The sequence below is a fragment of the Podarcis muralis genome, chromosome 4 (assembly GCF_964188315.1).
Source record: "Podarcis muralis chromosome 4, rPodMur119.hap1.1, whole genome shotgun sequence".
Taxonomy (NCBI): domain Eukaryota; kingdom Metazoa; phylum Chordata; class Lepidosauria; order Squamata; family Lacertidae; genus Podarcis; species Podarcis muralis.
The window spans coordinates 59,020,348-59,043,552 of record NC_135658.1 but is presented as its reverse complement, the minus strand read 5'-3'; the positions used below and the strand labels follow the sequence as shown (position 1 = coordinate 59,043,552).

The following is a 23,205-nucleotide window of genomic DNA, read 5'->3' as shown; positions in this document are numbered from 1 at the left end:
CGGAGCAATGGATCCAAACTACAAGAAAGAAGATTCCACCTAAACATTAGGAAGAACTTCCTGACAGTAAGAGCTGTTCGTCAGTGGAATTTGCTGCCAAGGAGTGTGGTGGAGTCTCCTTCTTTGGAGGTCTTTAAGCAGAGGCTTGACAACCATATGTCAGGAGTGCTCTGATGGTGTTTCCTGCTTGGCAGGGGGTTGGACTCGATGGCCCTTGTGGTCTCTTCCAACTCTATGATTCTATGATTCTATGATTCTATGAAATGATATTAGATGTTGCAGGGGAGGGTTGGTCATTGTCCTGTTGTGCTGTGTATGTGATGAAGGAGACCCATATTGGGCTGAGGGTGCTTCTACCTGTGCTTCTGCCTGTGCTATTTTGAGTTTGTTGGTTAACTTCTCTAGTAGGCTGTTTTCTAACCTAATGATTCAGTTCCAAAGTATTTAAAACAGGGAGCCAGAAATGGATAAACCACTTTAAAATTACTTAATTGTTGCAAGCTAAAATAAACATATTTGTTTTTTAAGGATCGAGATACACAAAAAATACAATGGATAGATCGTTTTATAGAAGAGCTTCGCACAAATGATAAATGGGTCATTCCTGCATTGAAACAAATTAGGGAAATTTGTAGTTTGTTTGGTGAAGCACCACAAAACTTGAGGTGAGACTTTAATATAAACTTTTCATTTCTTTAATGTGTTGGGCTAGAAAAGGGTACACAGTTCACATAATCCATTAGTATTGCTGAAATATAATGGGAAATGTTAATACATAATGGATGCAATTCCATTTGAGATGGTTGCTGATGACCCAGATGGATGGGTTGGGTAACTTTTCTAATCACGTGACGGAGGCAGGAGAGCAAAGAACTCTGGGAGGCAAACACAGTCTCCTCAATTTTCTCTCTCCTGCCTGACGATCAGATTATTTCCCCCTGGTTCTTACTGGTCATTCCTTTCAATTACCGTAAATTGACTTATGGCATTTGTAAAGCTGAAGCCTATAGAAGCCAGAAAATTGGGAGTAACTCACTCCATTGTCTGAAGATGGAACTTGTTTCACACTGAATGCTGAAGACAAGAACTCATGTCTTTGCTGTTACCTTGGGGTGAGGGCACTGTTGCCCAATCACAATTATACTAAAACACTGGATTTTTTTCAGTGTTTTCTGTGGGAAGCTCTTGTCTTGGGGTAGGGGAAATAAAGACTTAAAGGGCAACCAGAAGCTTGGCAGTCTGCATGAGTATGTCAATGCTATGGTTGAGAGAAGTTGAGATACAGAATTTTAATGCATTCATTGAAAATAAAAGAGACAGAACTGGGGAGAACTAATTGGTCTGCTCAAGTCCCCGAACCCCTCTCATATCTAAGGGGATTAGGAGCTTTGGGAGGGAGTGTGCATAGTTTTGCAATATGGCAGCCATTTGGAATGGATTGTTTGAAACTCTCAGTAACAGGACTTGTAACACTTTGGTGTGTGTTTAAACTGCAGTCAAACTCAGCGAAGCCCCCATGTGTTTTATCGCCATGACTTAATCAATCAACTTCAGCACAATCATGCTCTAGTAACTTTAGTTGCAGAAAATCTTTCAGCGTATATGGAAAGCATGAGACAGTATGCTAAAGGTGAGTTAAATTTAATTTTGTCTAGAACTACATTATGAGATATATTGCTATTTATTTCCTCTTTATATGCTGAAGGAAGTGGGAAAGTCACCTTCCGCCTAGATTCTACTTTAGGTATTTTTCCAGACCCAACTGTACATATTTAAGCAAATAATTCGTTGATGGAGGTGGGGAGGGGCAGAATAATTTTATTGGCAAGGCTGCCAATTTTGTGTACATTTGTGTATTTTTACAATAGCTATAAAATGTGCTGTGATTGAAATTTATATCTCCCACATTTTGCTTAACTACTTCAGGAAAAGTTAATTTCAACATTTGCTTCAAATATGGTATCTAATATTGGGTAGTTTCTGATAATTTTCCAAAGTAATTTTGTTAAACTTAAAAATGTATGCAATCCTAAGCACTTTCTTGGACATAATGGGACGGCCTTTAGAGAAAAATTGAAAAGGTTTTGCTGTTGGATTAAAAAAAATGCATTATAATATCTTGTATTAAATTTTCAGAGCATGGAGAATACGATCCACAAACTGTAAGACCTGGGAGTAGATACAGTCATGTGCAAGAAGTCCAAGAACGTCTGAACTTCCTACGGTTGGTTTTAGTGATACTTGCTTTACATTGGGTGTAAAAGTAGCAATCTATGCTGTTCAAAAAGCAAAAAATGAATGCCCCTTTTTGCTGTTGAGAACAGCTGATCTACAAAATGATATTTGTCTTGTGACTGAATCTATTTCTAGACAAGGTCGCAGTAAGGCACATGGCTAGAAACAAGTTCCTCTTGCATGCTCTTTAGTTCCAGGTCTACCAGCTAGAATACACAATCCCTTTATTTGTCTCATTCCCATGTCACAGATGAAGACTCACTGGCTGCTTTCATTTATCCACATACCAGCTCTCTATTGCTCCTAGTGCAAGCACTGATGACCTTTATTCTAACTAGTTGAGTTACTGCTTATTTGCTCTGCTGTCCCCAAAAGAATAGGGGCAGAGAGTGTACTGGGTACACTTTTTAGTCTGATACAGCTGATGCAGACATATACCTTGTTTCATCAAAACATGTTTAAAGGAGCAGGTTTTCTGATGGTAGGACAGCAATGATATGTGATAACACTAGAAACCTTTCCATATACAAGGGATTAGAAAGAGGCATGCAGTACCTCGGTCAAGGAAAGAGTTGACTCATGTACAAGTTCTAATGTTCTTACGGTTTGAAAATATAGAGAATGAATATTTCTAGCCAAGTGGCCATTCCACAGACAAGGTTCCTCACTTAAGTTTACTCTGACATCCCTATGCTTACTGCTTACACACACACACACACACACACACACACACACACACACCACTTGGCTAAAAGAAAAAAGCCTTGAATATTAGGTGAGATAAGCCCAGAATAATCTACTAAGATCAGAGCACACGTATTCTTAACTATGATGGTGGATGTTTTATTTAACACTTCTGAAGAAGATACAGTTGTAATCAAAAGCATAACAAAGCATTTCCCCCCTAAATATTCGCAGTAGATAACACCATGAGAGGAATGGTAAACGTTCTGATTATGGCTGATACTACTCATGTTTCTTCTAGGTGTGAAACGTATCAGCTGGGATGAATGGGGGAAGGATACCTTTATTTATCCATGTGTGACCACTGGATAGAAGAATTGTTCTTTGGACACAGTAGTTAGGCTCTGTGTGAAATTCACACAATTTTCTCTATGCAATTTGTACACAATTTTCTTTACTGCTCTATTCTGCTTTGGATAGTTATTGAAGCATTTTTCTGCTTATAGTACTGAGACAGATGCATCTACGGGAAATCAATAGCTGGGATTTTTTTGTAGGACTGAAGGATGTTCAATGAAATTGAACCTGCCAACTAGTCCAAAAAAGTACATAATACCTATTTATCTAGGCTGCTTGGCATGATACAAAGGCAATCTGTTTGCTTAACTCAAATTTTCTTTTATAGTTGGGATTCTAACATCTTTTACCTGCTTACACATGTCAGTATGTGACTGACATTTGTGTACAGAGTAGTTGTGTGAAATGTCAAGTTTATAATATGCATATTATTTAATCTGGATACCGTATTTTTTGCTCCATAGGGCACACCGGACCATAGGGCGCACCTAGGTTTTTTTGGGGGGGGGGGATAAAGAATTTTTTCCCCATCCCGCTGGCTGTCTTGGCTTCCTCTTTAGCTACACACAACCTCTCCAGCCGGGAGATGCTGCGTGTGGCTTCGTTTTTAGCCATGGGGCTGGGGAAGCCCGAGCTTCCCCCGACCCCAGCCCCCAGAACAGGTCCAGGAGCAGAGGCAAGGTTGCGCAGTCTTGCCACCGCTCCCGGAGCTTGCAGGCTGGGGGAGCGCTCCAAAGGTTTGCGGATAGCTGCCTGAAGCCCGGGGAGCGCAGTGGGAGTTGGCACTGCGCTCCCTGGGCTTCAGGCTGCAGGCTGCTATCTGCAAGCCTTCGGAGCCCGGCAGGAACTCCCGCCGGGCTTCGAAGGCTTGCAGATAGGTGCCCGAAGCCTGGGGTGCGCAGCGCTGCGCTCCACAGGCTTCGGGCTGCAGGCTGCTATCCGCAAGCTTTTGGAGCCCGCGGGCATTCCCGCAGCACTCCGAAGGCTTGCGGATAGCTTCCTGAAGCCTGCATTCGCTCCAAAGGACGCACACACATTTCCCCTTCATTTTTTGAGGGGGGAAGTGCGTCCTATAGAGCGAAAAATACGGTAGATTGTTCTCTTTTCTGTGATTGAGGAATATTCCAGAATGTATGAATACATTGGAGAACAGTTGAAAACAGCATCAGCTACTGAGTTTCAAGTGTTAATTCATAGAATTAGAGCGATATTTCTAATTTTAATGACTTCTTGTTTCTCTCTGTTTCATGCTAGATTTTTACTGAAGGATGGTCAACTATGGCTCTGTGCTCCTCAGGCAAAACAAATATGGAAGTGTTTAGCTGAAAATGCAGTCTACCTGTGTGATCGTGAAGCCTGTTTTAAATGGTATTCTAAACTCATGGGAGATGAACCGGATTTAGACCCTGACATAAATAAAGACTTCTTTGAAAACAATGTTCTTCAGTTGGACCCTTCACTCTTAACAGAAAATGGAATGAAATGTTTTGAACGTTTCTTCAAAGCTGTGAACTGTCGAGAAGGGAAGCTAGTTGCAAAGAGACGAGCCTATATGATGGATGACTTGGAGTTAATAGGATTAGATTACCTTTGGAGGGTAAGTGTAAAAGTACACCTAACTTACTCAAGTTGTAAAGGTACCCCTGCCCGTACGGGCCAGTCGTGTCCGACTCTATGGTTGTGCGCCCATCTCACTTAAGAGGCCGGGGGCCAGCGCTGTCCGGAGACACTTCCGGGTCACGTGGCCAGCGTGACGAAGCTGCTCTGGCGAGCCGGCACCAGCGCAGCACATGGAAACGCCGTTTACCTTCCCGCTATAAAGCGGTACCTGTTTATCTACTTGCACTTAAGGGTACTTTCGAACTGCTAGGTGAGCAGGGCTGGGACCAAAAGACGGGAGCTCACCCCGCCGCGGGGATTCGAACTGCTGACCATGCGATCGGCAAGCCCTAGGTGCTGAGGTTTTACCCACAGCACCACCCGCGTCCCCACTCAAGTTGGAGTTTATAGTAATTTGACAAAAAAGTTGGTTTGTATGGTTAGGCCATTAAAATAAAAGTTCTGCAACTGTTATTACATGTGAGTTCTACTGTGTACTTCAGCTACGCATTGCCTATTTTGATACGCTGTGATTTGTACAAAGTGCAAAATTGGCACATGGCTTGGTGAAAAACTCACTTGATGTTGGATATGAGGTTGCCACAGATATTTATTCTTTCTAGTGCTGCTGCAGAAGTCTGCTATGTCCATGCAGCTACACAATGCTTCCTGAAGTCATCATTTTATATGTGGAGTATCAGGTTGCAACTGTGGCTTTGGTAGTTCGTTGCTATCACACTGTAAAAGGAGTGCTCTCTCTGTAGGAATGGCAATCAGTGTCAGGAAAGCTGCCAATTATGTAGTTTGCTCTCATTTTCTTCCTCTGTTCAATTAGTCCAGCTGTCTCACTACCCAAACTGGCAGAAGTAGTCTTGGGTGTAGGGTTGGAAAATTCCCAGACTTGGTGATTTCAAAATCCATGCTGACTTGGGACATTATGGCTGCCACGGCAACCAAGGGGCTGCCTCAGTACAGAATTGACCTGACAAATAACAGGACATAGCCTTGATCTTTTATTTACAAAAGGATGACTAGTAGATGGATTGGTATTGTAGGGCGGGGTAGGGGTTTGTTTGCATTACCCTGTTATGGAGCAACCATTTGCCTTTAGCCTGCAGGAGTGGAGTACTTAATCAGCAGCTTTGCCCCTGGACTTGGGGGATTTTCCATATGGCATTATCTAGTGCTCCTGCCAAGTCCCTGGTCTCACAATGGAAAGTGTCATTGACACAAACACTTCTATGTGTCCTTTGGTGCTATAGATCCCAATGGTGCCCTGGCTTTCAAGGGAACTCCAGGGAATATAGCGAGTTTTATAAATGAAAAATGACTGAGCACAGGTGAAAGCACATAATAATACCTACTGTATGCTGGTGATGGAAGCTAAGAAAGCTTGCTTCTGTGCCACTATTGCATCCTCAAGTAGCCATCTTGAGGGGTGAATGGGCTATTGAAATCTAGTCCTAAGGTACAGTTCTTGGAGATGTGCTTTGACAATGCTGCAAGGCACTTGCAGGGTATGGTTGCTCATATTTGTGCAGAACTTGGTATCACTGTTAATATAGTTCCAGAGGAGGTGTCCAGAAAACATTGATGATACCCAGCTCAATTTCTCTGTAACATCCAGCTGAATTTCTCTGTAAAATTGGAATTGGAAGAAGCCTTACAAGCCCTGGACGCCTGCGCTTGGTGGTGCGTTTATGGCTCTGAATCCTGGCGATACAGAGGTGCTGTGAATGAGCAATTTCCTAGTCTGGATAATTGGTCAATTGCCTGCTTTGGATGGGTTGTATCCTCCTGAAGGAGCAGGTTCTTAGTGTGGGGATGCTGCTGGACCCATCTCTGTCACTAGAAGTCTAGGTGACCTCGGGAGCTAGGAGTGCAGTACACCAGCTTCAGTTGGAAAGATAGCTGCATCTGTTTCTGGATCATTGCAGCCCAACCACTGTCATCCATACGTTGGTAACCTCCAGATTGGATTACTGCAATGTATTCTATTTGGGGCTGCCCTTGAGACTGACCCAGTAACTGCAGCTATGCAGCGGTTGGACTGTGGTGGTTATATGACACCACTGCTGAAAGAATTGCACAGGCTGCCAGTAAGCTACCAGACTAGGTTCCAGGTGCTGGTATTGGTGTACAAAGCCCATATACACTATGGACCAGGGTATCTAAAAGATCACCTCATCTCCTACATACCCATTCTGCAGGAGAGAGCATCCTGCCAGGAGGTCTGTTCCACACAATGTAAAAATTGGGCCACCTACACTTTGAAAACCTTCACATTGCATATCAAATAGGCACATTCTCCGTTATCATTTCAGCACCTTCCAAATACATTCCTTTTTTTCTACAAACCTTCTAAAATCTTTATTCCAATTGGTATTTGTATTTGAATTGATTTTATGTAGGTGCTACTGTTTTAAGTTTGTTATTTATAGTTGTCATTTACATTTGTTTGTATATATACAGTTTTGTTTTTATATATGTTCTATTTTAAATCACAATTGCTGGTCAAGTAAACCTCTAAATGTTCAGAGCTGGCACTGCTCAATCTTTTAATGGGAGGCAACACTAATTTACAGTTAAAACCCCCGATAAGTTATTTTTTACTATTGGCCAGGCTTGTAATGAGATACTGGAAGAACTCGGAGGGCATTTCTTTGACAGACTGGTACAATAATGTATGGCAAATAGCATTTGGGGGAAAATAGACTAATAAAATAAAATTGGCCCAAGGTTTGAACCATAAAACTATTTTGCAACTGATTGGTACAGCTTTGTTATTATATGTGGCTAAAACTGAAAACATCGGATTCCCTTCACATTATAAAACTTTTTGATTAGCATAAATTGTATATTGCTTTCTATGTAAATGGTTGTCTGGGATAGGACTTATTATGTTCTTTGGACATTATTTCTGATGTATTGCTTTAACTTCATCTCATGGGCTAGGGTGGGAAAATTTATTTTATGTGTGTATGATGTTGTCATATGTTAGATGAATCTAATGACTTTTTAAAAAATTGTAAATCACTTTGGGATGCCTCATGGAAAATAGTTCATAAATGAAATAATATTACTGTGTGTTGTATCGAAGCCAAGAATGGGTCATAAGACCATTTGCAGTAGATTTTATATACATATTTTTGTCAAGATTGCACTTGGAGATTTTATTCTCATAGGCCATAATGCTTAAGTTAAAGTGGTATATGCTTTATATTTCTGTCTTAGGTTGTAATTCAAGGAAGTGATGACATTGCCAGTCGAGCAATAGATCTACTAAAGGAAATCTATACCAATCTTGGTCCGAGATTGCAAGTAAATCAGGTAAAATTATGAAAAATACTGTTGTTTTTAAAAAATAGGTAGCATCTACCATTTTCATTGATGAAAGTCTCCTTCCTTAGTATGCTTTGCTTGAGGACTATTTTACAAAAGTAAATCTTTGAGAACATACATTTCTTCTTTAGCTGGCTCTTCATTCAGATAGGAATTCATACTAACTAGTGGCTTTTAAGTTGTTAATTGCCATGTATTTTCATCATTCTAAAAATTCTGTTGGCACACTGAAGCCTGTTAAAAATACTAGTGTTGCTGGAATCTTCTGTTCAGGAGTGTCATCCATGCAAATTACAGATGTAGCATTAATTTGTCTCTCTTGTGACCTTTTATATTGTTTTGTTGAGATATGGCTATCTCTTGGCATTTCTGTAGGTAGTAATCCATGAAGACTTCATTCAGTCCTGCTTTGATCGTTTGAAAGCATCCTATGATACTTTGTGTGTTTTGGATGGCGATAAAGACAGTATTAATTGCGCAAGGCAAGAAGCGATAAGAATGGTGCGAGTGTTGACCGTTTTAAGAGAATATATAAATGAATGTGACAGTGATTACCACGAAGAACGAACAATTCTACCAATGTCAAGGTTTGTGGAAATTTCAAAACTCTGGTAAATTAGGATGCAATATTAAGTAATTTTCCGAGTAATTGTGGTGTTAGGATTCTGCTATGCATCTCATATTGTGTAAAAACTTTTAAATAACATAGCCTGTGTAATATATTAGTACAGTATATTTGTAGAATCATAAATTTTATATTTCTGATTTCCTTGCCACATACATAAAGGCAAAAGATAATCCATTCATTATATGCTGTAGATAACCTTTTCAGATTTATTCCCCTTTAGTCTAGCAAACAAGTAGAAGAATTATTAAAAAGTAAGCAAAATTTTCTGAATTCCAGTTTTATTGGAGTGTTGTACTCTTTTGAAAATAAAATAAATCTTAACGAGTAAAGTCAACTATGTCAGCAAAATACCGCTATTGGGACAATTATTAGGTATTGTTCTAATGTGACATTTTGGCTGGCCTATTAAAGGCATTGCCCCAATATAAATTTAGTTCTATAATTCTCCCTGGCAGTAGTAAATGCTTTTAAAGATTTTTGATTGTTTTAAGTGGTATTATCTTTATCTTTGTTCTCAGAGCTTTTCGTGGTAAACACATCTCTCTGGTAGTTCGTTTTCCAAATCAAGGCCGGCAAGTGGAAGACTTGGATGTTTGGTCCCATACAAATGACACGATTGGTTCAGTTAGACGTTGCATTCTCAATCGTATTAAAGCCAACAGTGCACATACAAAAGTAGAGTTATTTATTGGAGGCGAGCTAGTAGATCCGGCAGATGATAGAAAATTAATTGGACAATTAAATCTCAAAGATAAAACAGTAAGTACTGTAAATATCATATATTGATCAGCTTACTTATTTTTGAAAGTTCTCTGTTGAAAGTTAAATGAATGCATAAATATAATTTGAAATAATGGCGTGTTTTGTGAGTAGCTATAGTATTAACAGTTTGATATATTCAGTCAAGTTTGCTATTAGAAAGTAACCGTTTTAACAATTTTGTACAATCTCTCCATTTTATCACTTTCTATTACTCCCCACCCCCCAGCTAATTACAGCCAAGCTTACACAGATAAGTTCCAATATGCCTTCAAGCCCTGATAGCTCATCTGATTCCTCAACTGGTTCTCCAGGCAACCATGGCAATCACTATAGTGATGGTCCAAACCCAGAAGTTGAAAGTTGCTTGCCTGGAGTTGTAAGTAAAGAACAGACACACACACTCAAAATTATAGACTGAAATTTATTATCTGATATTAGGAGCTGGTATCTCATGACAGGTTTTTACTTTTATTTTAGATCATGTCACTGCATCCTAGATATATCTCGTTTCTTTGGCAAGTTGCAGACCTAGGCTGTAGCCTAAATATGCCACCTCTTAGAGATGGTGCACGGATCCTTATGAAATTGATGCCACCAGGTAAGATTTATTTTCAGTGTATTTTCTATTTATAGAAAGTGAAATGTAGAGCATCTTAGAAGCTACCTGTACAAAACAATCAAACTGCATGTTTAACTCTCCATGTTCATAATCAGTGTGGGGATTCATCTGTGTGTGTGTTTAAAAGCAGTGCACACACACTGTTGCCCTTTCTAGTCCAGAAAGTTCAAAAGCGAGTATCAAGCTGCTTTTCCTCAAACTGGTTGTGCTGAAAGAGGTGGTCATGGAAAATTTCTAGTGCATGCCATCTCTCCAGTTTGCAGCATTTGTCTTGGGACTGAAGCAAAATGTGATTTTCAAAGAAAAAAAGACAAAAATTCTCCATTTTCTTCAGTGCTATCTATTCCTTTGCAGTTTCAATGTATTACACTTTCCAAAAGTGCTTCAGAAATCTATATTGTATTCTCTGTGGGAAGAAACATCTTTAAATTGTGCTTTTATTCCAGATAACACTACTGTAGAAAAACTAAGAGCTATTTGTTTAGACCATGCAAAACTCGGAGACAGCAGCCTTAGTCCATCCCTTGATTCTCTTTTCTTCGGCCCTTCTGCATCACAAGTGCTATATCTTACAGAGGTTTGTAATATCTCATTTTTAATATTTTGATACTTGAAATTTTCCTTCTAGTATTATTTTTACACTGAATTCAGGGATCACACCCAAATTGCAGAGTACAGTGCTACCTCTAGTTGCGGACACGATCCGTTCAGGGGTGCCATTTGCACCCCGAAAAGTCCGCAATTAGAGCGGCGCTTCTGCGCAGAGCGCAATAGAGCATTTCTGCGCATGCACATGCGGCGAAACCTGGATGTATACACTTCTGGGTTTGCCGCGTTCTCAAGCCGAAAAGACACAACATGAACATAACGCAACACGAAGTATGACTGTACTGCAAGGCCTTCCCATAGGACTGGGTTGTGGGGAAGGTTGCTCACGGAGAAAAGAGCTTCATCACAAAATGAAAAGGAAGCAAATATGCAAAAACCACCCTCTCATCTTGCATTTTAGTATACTTAGTTTAAAAGTTTGCTGAATTATTTTTCCCGTTTTCTTTCTCCCACTTCTTTCCCCCTTGCAGGTAGTTTATGCCTTGTTAATGCCTGCCAATTTACCTCTGGGAGAAGATGCCACTGACTTCCAGTACAACTTCTTAAAAAGTGGTGGCTTACCTCTTGTGCTGAGTATGCTGACCAGAAATAACTTCCTGCCAAATGCAGATATGGAAACAAGAAGGGGTGCCTACCTAAATGCTCTAAAAATAGCAAAACTATTGCTAACTGCAATTGGCTATGGCCATGTGAGAGCTGTGGCGGAAGCTTGTCAGCCAGTTGTAGAGGGCACAAGCCCAATGTCACAGGTAATGTTAAGTTTGTCCTTAAAGCAAAATTGTAAATGCTTTATTGTGATCTGATGACCAGTAAATATTTAAAGTCTGATATTGACTAGTATTGCTCAATTTGTAAATGGCTGTGGAAATATATTTTTTCTCCACCATGTTAAATTTTTACAGTTGAAGATAGTATGTTCTTTCTTTAAAATATTGAAAATAAATTGTTCCAGATCAACCAAGCAACTCATGATCAAGCAGTGGTGTTGCAAACTGCTCTACAGAACATTCCCAACCCAACCTCAGAGTGCATGCTAAGAAATGTAGCAATACGCCTTGCACAGCAAATATCTGATGAGGTTAGTATAATTTTCACTATTCCCTCAGTTCCTGATTTAGGCTTAAGGCAGTGACTTGGGGAGTGGGAGAGGAGAATCTGTACTTTCCTCAGCAGCTGCTTATATATCCTTAATGGAAGCCTGTCTCTAGTGTGCAACCTGACAAAATAGAAGGAGCTTCCTTGGTGACATCTGGTCACACCTTAATGCTTCCTGGTTCTGTAGTTGCTGATTCGTATCCCTGTGCCATGATACTGTCCCTTTTGAGAGGAGCACATACTTTGCATCCAGAAATCTCAGTGCCGTTTTAAAAATATATGGTAGTAGGTGATGAGAGAGACTTTGGCTAGAGACCCTGGAGAACCACTTCCCAAGTTGACAGTACAGGGCCAGATGGACTTGGTATGAGCTTCAGCCTCCAGTGCAAGAATACAGACTCTCGTGGATTCAGATTTGTGGGAAATGTATTAAGTGTTTGCTTTTTTTACTCTTGCTCTCTATGCTTCTTTCTCCCTGTCTGAAGTAAAAACATTTGGAACAGTTACATTTGATGCTATCTTTCTATTTTTAGGCTTCAAAATATATCCCTGATATTTGTGTTATTAGAGCAGTGCAGAAAATAGTTTGGGCTTCAGGATGTGGATCAGTACAGCTGGTATTCAGTTCAAATGAGGATATTAGTAAAATTTACGAGAAGGTAAGAAATCCTAAGCAACCTTTTCTCTCAAACTGATCTTTGATAAGGCCTATCCTAGGAAATTCAGACTTCAAGTGGCCTGTTTAGAAATTGTAAGCATTTTTATATGATTTTAAATAATTTTCATCTAATAGATTTCCGAGTTAAATTGTTGGTAGTTACTTTGCTGGCACTTTTGTTGAGAGAATGCCTTTATAGCTTTTAAGAAAGCACTTCAGTGTTACCTCATTGAAGCATAACTCCGTAGCAGTCTCGGTGCCTTTTTACAGTCCCATGTGGATGGAGAATTCTTGGGTTGGGGCAACTGGCTAAAACGATTTAAACAGTTCTAATTTTGGTTCCCGTTTTGTTTTTTTCGGGTTGGTGTTGGTAAAACGTTTAGTTGGGGTTGGCGGTTATTTTAATTTGGGTCTTCTTCTTCTTCTTTTTCATTTCTATTGATCTATTGGTTTGTTTGTTGCTTTTATAGCATTTTTATTTTATTTTATGTTTTGTTACATTTTTCTATATGTTGTAAGCTGCCCAGAGTGGCTCGGGAAACCCAGCCAGATGGGCGGGATATAAATTTTAAAAATATTTTTTATTTATTACTATATTCCCCCCGCCTTTTCACTAATGCCTTTCCCCTTTCACATAATTTCAGCATTGTGTCAGAATTGATGTTTGTATGTGTGGCTATAAATAAGATAACAGACCGCATTATTATAATTAATCCCTGTTGCAGTTGTAGGCCTTACTCAGGCTGTAGGTTGTAGTAAGTAGATGTTTGTTCTCAGTATTGGTTTGTATCTGAAGGGAACAGTTAAGAAAATCATTAGTTCCTCTTCCATACCTGTTTAATGTCACTTATTTCTGATTAATTTTACAGACAAATGCAGGCAATGAACCAGATGCAGAAGATGAACAAGTTTGCTGTGAAGCACTCGAAGTGATGACCCTTTGTTTTGCCTTGATTCCAACAGCGCTGGATGCACTTAGCAAAGAAAAAGCTTGGCAGACATTTATCATTGACTTGTTGTTGCACTGTCACAGCAAGTAAGTGGTTTTTTTCATCTCACAGTTGCTGACTCCAGGTGGCAGCAGGTGACTGTAGATGCCCAATTCAAAGTACACTTGCTGGGCTGTGATTTCATTTGTATATCTCTAGATCATAATGGCTATCACTATAACTGTGGTATGGTGATGTTTTTTATTTTCATTTTCTGAGCCAATATCAGGAGATGCACAGGGGGGTGGGGGAAGAAAAGGCAAAAGCCCTTCTGTACAAGCAAATGTGATTGCACAGAGCTTTCACTGATAGGACTGGTTAGGTCAATCCCACCTATTGAATCCAGATTTTCAGCTAGAAGCCAGAGGAGAGCAGCAACAATCATGATGTCATAAACTCTCAACATTTCAGATGAAGTGTGCCCACAACTGGCTATGTCTTATCTCTTAAAGAATGATTCTCAGATACCTATATTTGTCATTCCCCAAAATGTTACAGATGTGATGGACATCCTTGATTCTAAACTATCAGAACCAATTTGTGGGCTATCACAGATTCCACATTTAACATTCATCAGAAAGGACAGGTGATCTCCTGTCCTTTATGGATCTGGTGTTCAGGCTCTTGTTTTTGTTTTCTGTCAACTAAATAACTTTTAAGTGTCATTGCATTTGGTCCTTTTTGGTTCAAGTGCCTTCACAAAACACAGCTTCCCTTGTCACCCTTCTACACATGCAAGTTGTGCATGCCCACTGCTACTTGGAAGACCCGCATCTCCCGTGGTCTCTTTAGAATTTGACAGCACCTTCATAATGTACATTTCAAATTAAATTCCTCTTCCCTCAATCCTAGGAACTGAAAAAGCAATGACACTCCTTCTGATAAACATGCAGGGAAGCTGTCCAGCAAATCTCAATTAAGATTTGTCTTGTTTACAAAGTATCTGTATTAATTTGATTTTTTTCTGGTTAATTTCCCCCCAGAACTGTTCGTCAGATGGCACAGGAACAGTTCTTCCTAATGGCTACCAGATGTTGTATGGGACAGAGACCTCTGCTTTTCTTTATAACTCTGTTGTTCACTGTTTTAGGGGTAAGGCATTTAAAACTCCACATTGTTACTTACACTAATGTCTATAAGAATTTCCTGCAATAGATTTTTATAGATACTTTCCAATAGCTCAGTGCAGTTAACAGATAATACTTGAAATACAGAAATTAAGATAGTATCATGTATTGCATTTGCTTTTCCTTCTGAGCCCCACATTCAGTGTTATGAGCCTCAAGCATTTTATCACTGATACCAGTGTCACGATTAATTCTACAGTCAGCTGGAGCTGTTCCTAGCTTTGAAACCAGGTCCACAAATCGGTATACACATGAAAACATTCAAGGTGGTTTGAATTGGAGCCCTTTGAGTTGCAGCCAATTGATGTAGAAAGAAGGTTGCTTTCGCAGTAGGGCATTTCCCCCCTCTGTGCCCCCAAAAGTCCCTCTTGGGGGTTGGTGGACCTTCATGAAAGGTCTGGAGTGCGTTGGTGGGGCACAGTGAGAGGCGGAATTGCTGAAACTTGGGTTGAGGCAGCTGACATTAATCTTGCTTTTGGATGCAACCCAGATTCTTTAAATCTCCAATTACATTTATAATCTACATTTTTCGACTGTTTGACAGATGGCTAACCTGTGATACTACGGGTATTGTTGGACTGCAACTCCCATCAGCTCCCACATGGTCATTAGTTAGGGATAGCATAGGTAAACTATGATGGCCACCAACTTGGATGGTTTTAAAAGGGGAATAGACGGATTCATGCTATCAGAGCAGTATGCACTCAGATCATGCTTGGAGACTTTGCATAGGCCATCTGGTTGCATAGGCCAACTTTGAGAACAGAATTCTGAACTACATTGGGGGTGGGGAACCTTGGTCCCACAGGCTAATCTTGGTCTTCCAGGGGGTCCATTTGGCCCAGCAGACCCCCCCCCCCCCAAATCATGGCCACTGTCATACTGTCAGCCGTCATCACTAGCAATGTCAGCACTTGGGTGAAAGGGCAGGATTCAATATTGCATTGGTTGTGTGATCCTGGTCCCAGCAGAGAATAGGATCACACAGCCTAGACATTAGGATTTAATCTCCACATCAGCTAATGAGCGAAGAGTAGAGATGGGAGCTAGGTCCATGCAATATAAGGTATTTAAAAGGGAAAGGAGGGGGTGGGGAGAGATCTGCAAAGGTTTTTGCAAATCTCCTCCCCAATGTCAAGTAAAGGCAGTGTGCTGAAGAAGTCTCCATGTTTTCTTTGCTTACAAGACCCACCTCTTCCTTACATGTCAAGTGATGGAGAAGGACTAAAGAGGACTAAGGGACTAAAGAGGTCACCACTCTTGCTTTAAGAAACATCCTGTGTTGCTGTTAATGTAAATCACCTTTTCAAATTCACTCATGACGTCTTTCTCTTACAGAGTACTGCACGAGAACGTGCTAAGCATTCAGGGGACTACTTTACTCTATTAAGACATCTTCTTAATTATGCATACAATAGTAATATTAATGTGCCCAATGCTGAAGTTCTGCTTAATAATGAAATAGACTGGCTTAAAAGGATTAGGGTAAGTTTTGTTGTTAGTTTTATTCATTTTACTGATCGTTTTATCTGTTAACATTTATGTTTTAGCTGCCATGTTTATAAGACAGAAAGGTGGGAGCATATTTGTAATGAGTTGTAGCAGTATATATTTTCATTTTAAAGTGAGTTCCCAGAACTTGTGACACAGTGTTTTTTCTTTCTTTTTCCTTTCTTTTGTTAGGATGAAGTGAAAAGAACAGGAGAAACAGGTGTAGAAGAGACTATCTTAGAAGGTCACCTTGGAGTAACAAAGGAATTATTGGCATTTCAAACTCCTGAAAAAAAGTACCATATTGGATGTGAAAAAGGAGGTGCTAATCTCATTAAAGTAAGTAATTGCTATATGGAAAAAACTAAAATCATAATGAAGTAGCTTGGTAAGGAGGAACTTGTAAACAAACATATAGATTTAATTAAATTTGAATAATTTTTAGGAGAGCAGGAAATAGCTTTTATAGAAATGTACGAATTCAGTCCATCATAAAATTGCTGCTGATAATCTTGTGAGAAACCCACTTTTTAACAAATCAAAGGCAAAAGTGAATGATGGATTATACTGTGAGATAAAGCTGGAATTCAGAACTTCTCAGTTTAATGTGAGGAAGGACTTCATTGAGGTATTGCCCAGGGCAGGCAGAGTTGCATGATTTAGCATTACCGTACAGTAATAGATTGGCTCAATTCAGTGTGCTACCCATTGTGGGTTTTTAAAAACATTTCCAATGAATTTTGATCATGCTGGAGCATGGCTAAAGGATTGGAAGGGCTAGGATTGGGTGTATGTAAATTATTGAGGGCAAGTGGGCTGTTTCTTAGACTCAGGAAAATGGTGCTAGGTTTCCTTTTTGCCTTGGAATCCTTGTTCAGGCTTCCGTTCCTTCTAGCAGTTGACCCCCAAAGGTTTAAAGTCATGAGACATTTTGGGGTGGTAGGTAATTCTGGTTCAGGTATTGCCTGTGTGATAGAACACATTTTTCTGTATGTGTTAGACAGGCCATTAAGATCTTTGGAGGGGGCCCTTTTCTGACTGCTGCTGCTGAGTGAGACCCAGGCAAGGGCCTTCTCACCTTCCTCTGGAGGTGTGTCTAGCATCATCAGTAAACATTTTGACAGCACATAAACTCTTCACTCAGGCTTTCTTACTGGATTTTGAATCTTTTTGAGTTGTGGAATAATCTATTGGATTGTATTATCTTGCTGTTGTTTGAAGTTATGAGATGTGTTTGTAATTTTTTAATGTATTTCTCATTGTGTATTTTAATTGTTTATGTGTTGACCAGTTTGCTGTTTTGAATTAAAAGCAGTATATAAAAGGCAATAAAATTATGGATAACTTGATTTTTTTTGCTTTCCCTTTTTTGTTTTTCAGGAGTTAATAGATGATTTCATCTTTCCAGCCTCGAATGTTTACTTACAGTACATGAGGAATGGAGAATTGCCCGCTGAGCAGGCCATACCAGTCTGTAGTTCGCCAGCTACCATTAATGCTGGATTTGAGTTGCTAGTAGCACTTGCAGTGGGCTGTGTCCGAAATCTCAAACAAATAGTAGATACTTTGACTGAAATGTATTATATAGGCACCGCAATAACTAGTAAGTACTTTTCATAGATTTTATGCTCTATTTAATATGAAGCTTATATTGATTTAAATATTTGTCAGGCTTTAGACATTATTGGAAATCAAATAATTGCATATACTTTTTGCTCTTCCAAAATGGTATTTTGTTTGATATCCAGTGATGTAGACCCATTTGAAATCAGTGACAAGTAACAAGTCCATTAATGTCATTGAGTATTCTAATTGACATTGGATATAATCATTTGTCTTTTCTTTGCAGTACTTGCCAGATACATTAATTATAATTCCTAAGATGAAATGCATAGAGAATAGTATCTATGGTTGGGATGCATGCTTTGCATATTGAAGCAGTTCCTGTATAGACATAGGCATTTGTAGTAGGATTTTCCATTTCAATAAAGGATATTACTGACATCTGAGGCTGCTTCAGAGGCACCCAGTGGTCTAAGGTTGTTGTTGTGTGTGGTTTTTTGGGGGGGCAGGGAAAATACATTGAAGGAGGTGTTCCCATTGGTGCAAAAACCCACCATAGAGCTTTGAATCCTGTTCCATTTGTTTACAGGCCTAGTATAAGCAAGCTAATAGATTTACAAATCTCTCAAGAATGCTTTTTTAAAGGTACCCCTGCCTGTACAGGCCAGTCTTGACAGACTCTAGGGTTGTGCGCTCATCTCACTCTATAGGCCGGGAGCCAGCGCTGTCCGCAGACACTTCCGGGTCACGTGGCCAGCGTGACATCGCTGCTCTGGCGAGCCAGAGCCGCACACGGAAACGCCGTTTACCTTCCCGCTAGTAAGCGGTCCCTATTTATCTACTTGCACCCGGGGGTGCTTTCGAACTGCTAGGTTGGCAGGCGCTGGGACCGAACGACGGGAGCGCACCCCGCCGCGGGGATTCGAACCACCGACCTTTCGATCGGCAAGCCCTAGTGATCTCTAAATAGTATAATTATTTAAAACAGGAGTAGGCAGTGTAGTGTCCAAAACACTTGGTGGGGACCATGTTGACTATCCCTGATTTAAGGGGTAGTCAATTTTTAGCTGCTTTTTATTGTAGGCTTCATTTTGATTAAATGCAAATATCAAATCTGAGATTTTGTGTGCCAAGGACTGGAATAAGAATATATACTTAGTAAGTCTCATTGATCAATGGAACAGGCTTTGAAATGAACTTATTCCGTACTAGGGTATTAAGTTAATGGCTGTTCAGAAGTGTATAGTTTTATTCAGAAGCTGAGCTAATTTTCTAATACAATTGATTTCTCCTAGCTTGTGAAGCACTAACAGAATGGGAGTATCTTCCACCTGTTGGACCACGACCACCAAAGGGATTTGTAGGGCTAAAAAATGCAGGTGCCACTTGCTACATGAATTCTGTCATTCAGCAGCTGTACATGATTCCTGCCATCAGGAATGGAATCCTTGCAATTGAAGGCACAGGAAGTGACGTAGATGATGATATGTCTGGAGATGAGAAGCAAGACAACGAGGTAACACTATATTGTTCTTGACAAATTTTAATGTAGTTTAAGACTTTCCCTCCTCCCATAGCTCTATACTGTATATCTAGTTATAATGGGAGATACTCAACTTTACGCATACTCAGAATTGATAATGACTTAAAGAGAAAGAAAAGGGAATTTATGGCCACTGGGGGGGGGGGGGGAGACCATAATGTGATACTATTTGTGAAAACCGGAGAACAATTCCAAACTGGTGCAACACAATAGAATGCCCAGTATCAAAACAATTGATACTGCTATAAATAAGCAATCAAAAGTTGGTAGTCCCATGCTGCTTTTTATTGTTTAATTAAACACAGAGATTTCAACCCGTTGGGTGACACCCAAGTAAGGTCATATTCAGAGTAGTTCAATTTATTTTTGGAACTATTCTTTAATAATGTTAGTGGTACATTTTATTTAGCTTTTTTATTACTTAATCTGCAATTTTCTTTTACATTGATAGCTGTAGAAAGCGTAATTTCAATAAAACGTAGCAATTTTTGAAGAATTGATGTGCTAGTTTTCTTAAGCAAAAACAGTCTTACAACACCTTAAAGACTAGCATATTGATTACGGCAGAAGCTTTTTGTTAGTCTTTAAAGTGCCATAAGACACTTATTGTTGTCAATAATTAATAACAGTAACTCTTTGGTGGTTGTTATTAATTAAAGTAACATTTCCCCCTTTTCGGTATATGAGATTTAGTAATAAGGGTCAATTATAATGGGTAATGGGATAAAAGTATAATGACAATAAATCACCTTGATTGTATTTAATCTGAAAAAAGAGTAAAAAAAATAAACCATGAGGGCTGCTTCTCATGAGTCTTGTTTTTGTACATGAGTATAGATGTCCACATACATAGGTGGAAGTAAGTGGGTGCAAGATGGCATTCTAGTCCTTTGAAAAGCCTCTCACAAGGGTAGGAGGAGCTTCCTATGCATGGCAAAGTCATGGTGTTTTGGACTTACTGAAAAAAGTAATTGGAAAAGACTGATGTCTGTTTCCATATCTGTAAAAATCGCAAGCTGAACAATCCTGTTGCTTACTTATGAGAATCTTTAGGTTGCCCACCTGGACTTTGGAACTGAACTGCTTTAGTTGAGATTAGAACCTTCATGGGGTTTCATATGTACTTGCATTTAATCTGAGCTACTACTATTATTTCTCTAGCAGACATTACTAGGTTTTGTTCATAAGGCATATTAATTTCTATTTATTTTTTCATGCTTACCATTTATATTACATTACTTTTTTAAAAGAGCAATGTTGACCCACGGGATGAAGTATTTGGCTATCCACATCAGTATGAAGATAAACCAAGCTTAAGTAAAACAGAAGACAGAAAAGAATACAACATAGGCGTATTAAGACATCTCCAGGTCATCTTTGGTCACTTAGCAGCTTCTAGGTTACAGTACTATGTACCCAGAGGGTTTTGGAAGCAATTCAGGTAAATAGGAAATTAACTTACGTTGAACTGTGTTTATGTGAAGTCTTATGATAGAAACAGTATATGTTTAATGAAATGCAGTGGAATTTAATATATACTCCTTAAGTGACAGTGTGATGTGTATCTTTTTAATCATGCAGAAGGCAAGGTCAGGAAACCCCAAAATCACTGTATAGATGAAAATATTGGGCTAGTTCAGACATGGGCTGAGTGGAAGGGCCATAGCTGAGGGGTAAGAGCACCTGCTTTGTATGCAGGCCCCAGGTTTGATCCCTGGCATCTCCAGGTACAGCTGGGAGAGACCTTAGCCTGAAACCCTGGAGAGATGCTGCCAGTCAGTGTCCTGTGTTCCTCTGTGTAGGGTGTAAATATGGCAAGAACAAGCCATATTTACCCTGCTCTACAATAGGCAAAAAATGGGACGCGGGTGGCGCTGTGGGTAAAAGCCTCAGCGCCTAGGGCTTGCTGATCGAAAGGTCGGCCGTTCGAATCCCCGCGGCGGGGTGCGCTCCCGTTGTTCGGTCCCAGCGCCTGCCAACCTAGCAGTTCGAAAGCACCCCCGGGTGCAAGTAGATAAATAGGGACCGCTTACTGGCGGGAAGGTAAACGGCGTTTCCGTGTGCTGCGCTGGCTCGCCAGATGCAGCTTTGTCACGCTGGCCACGTGACCCGGAAAGTGTCTCCGGACAGCGCTGGCCCCCGGCCTCTTGAGTGAGATGGGCGCACAACCCTAGAGTCTGTCAAGACTGGCCCGTACGGGCAGGGGTACCTTTACCTTTACCTTTTACAATAGGCAAAAGTCTTCAGTGTGAAATGGAACTTAGGCTTATACATTTCTATATGAGCAAGCCCCACTCATGAGAGTGGTCTACTGGTGGAGGAGGTGACTGGAGCACTTGACTAAGAGCCCAAGTTTCAGGCCCAGGTAAACTGTAATGGTTCCAGGGCCTTAAGGCTCATATCTCTACCACGCTGAACATTTAGTCTTTTTATATCTGAACTAGAGCCGGGTCATTTCCCCCCAGTTTCAGAGTTCATCCAGTTTTGAGAATACTTTTCACATTGCCCCTCCCTCACCTCAATAAGGGGAAGGCAGTGCAAAGTGATTTGTCTATCGGAGTTCAATTTGTGGTTCCCCAAATGGGCACCGCCAGTCTGCTATCTGTGTATGCTGAGTGCCACCCGAGTAAGCCAGAGTACTAGGTTACATATTTTAAGAGCTGTGCAGCACTTATGAGGATTGCTAGCTAATTGTAATGCTCAGCTTATATGAAGATAAATTTATATAATAGTGATGTAAAACTACTTTAATTTTTTCATGCTACTTTATTTTGCTGTTAGAAAATCTGTGTGCTTTTATTATGAGAATCTCTTCCATCCTAGACTCTGGGGTGAGCCTGTAAACCTACGTGAACAACATGATGCTTTAGAATTTTTTAACTCCTTGGTGGATAGCCTAGATGAAGCTTTAAAAGCCTTGGGTCACCCAGCAATGTTAAGTAAAGTTTTGGGAGGCTCCTTTGCTGATCAGAAGATCTGTCAAGGCTGCCCACATAGGTAAGTGTTTCTTCTCTATCATCTCATTTTCATAAAATCAAAGTAATAATGCTCATCCACTAAAAATATGCTACAAGTCTCCCATTTATGGAAAAGTACAGAGACCATTTAGGAGTGGTTCATATTAGCAAGTTACTCTAAATACAGCTGATGTAATGTTCTGAGCCATGTTGAGGAAAGTTATCAACCAAAGTTTCAAAAAAAAAATCAGAGTCAGCTCTATGATAGCAAGACACACATTTTCTGATGTAATTAAGACGGCAATCACCAGATGTTACATATCAGTTACATATCTGAGTATAGCCTGGTTCGTGCTGACATCCCTAGAGAAGCCTAGGCAACTCTATGGCTATGGCTACTGACACTCAAGGCAACATGCTTTTGTGAGCCCACACTTAACGTTTGTAATTTGTCATTTGGTTTGACAAGATGGACTTGCAACAAAATGGTGCAATATGGAGCCAGCCAGACATGCCTTTTTCCAGGATACTTCATTTCGCACCCATCCACCACCCACCCCAAGATGCTCATAGTTTGTGATCTTATTAGATCTTATTAATTCGGGTCTCCCCCCCTCCCCCGCCCCTTAAAGAGTTTTGTCCTAAAGTCATTTTTAGAGCCTGTAATATCTCCCTATTGTACATGGATTGTGCTGTTTTGGTTACAAAAGGCAACTGGAGAATGAATTTGTAATATGATCAAAATAAATACGGTACTATATCTAGAGTAAAATTTCAAAATGCTTTTTTGAAAGCTGATGCTGTGTAAATGTTAAATAATAGTGAAGCACCCTAAATGTTCCTTAAGTGTATTCAAAATACTAGACTTTATGATTTTTTACATTTTCAGATTAAGATGTACAATACTCCCTACCAAAGTTGTAAGTCCAGATTCAGAGACTGACTTG

The 23,205-nt window shown here is 40.0% G+C and overlaps 1 protein-coding gene across 1 annotated transcript in view; it reads left to right on the top strand.

Moving 5' to 3' along the window:
- USP9X (ubiquitin specific peptidase 9 X-linked) overlaps positions 1 to 23,205 on the top strand; it is a 72,537-nt gene that overhangs the window by 36,372 nt on the left and 12,960 nt on the right. The window contains exons 13-33 of the mRNA XM_028727362.2: positions 529 to 665; positions 1,497 to 1,630; positions 2,137 to 2,224; positions 4,531 to 4,873; positions 8,110 to 8,205; positions 8,593 to 8,804; positions 9,364 to 9,604; positions 9,834 to 9,983; positions 10,085 to 10,205; positions 10,673 to 10,803; positions 11,306 to 11,584; positions 11,788 to 11,913; positions 12,464 to 12,589; positions 13,458 to 13,624; positions 14,561 to 14,669; positions 16,043 to 16,189; positions 16,388 to 16,534; positions 17,576 to 17,798; positions 19,054 to 19,274; positions 20,552 to 20,742; positions 22,125 to 22,298. Of these exons, the coding sequence (XP_028583195.1) occupies positions 529 to 665; positions 1,497 to 1,630; positions 2,137 to 2,224; positions 4,531 to 4,873; positions 8,110 to 8,205; positions 8,593 to 8,804; positions 9,364 to 9,604; positions 9,834 to 9,983; positions 10,085 to 10,205; positions 10,673 to 10,803; positions 11,306 to 11,584; positions 11,788 to 11,913; positions 12,464 to 12,589; positions 13,458 to 13,624; positions 14,561 to 14,669; positions 16,043 to 16,189; positions 16,388 to 16,534; positions 17,576 to 17,798; positions 19,054 to 19,274; positions 20,552 to 20,742; positions 22,125 to 22,298 (3,563 nt within the window). The remainder of the gene's footprint in view (positions 1 to 528; positions 666 to 1,496; positions 1,631 to 2,136; positions 2,225 to 4,530; positions 4,874 to 8,109; positions 8,206 to 8,592; positions 8,805 to 9,363; positions 9,605 to 9,833; positions 9,984 to 10,084; positions 10,206 to 10,672; positions 10,804 to 11,305; positions 11,585 to 11,787; positions 11,914 to 12,463; positions 12,590 to 13,457; positions 13,625 to 14,560; positions 14,670 to 16,042; positions 16,190 to 16,387; positions 16,535 to 17,575; positions 17,799 to 19,053; positions 19,275 to 20,551; positions 20,743 to 22,124; positions 22,299 to 23,205) is intronic.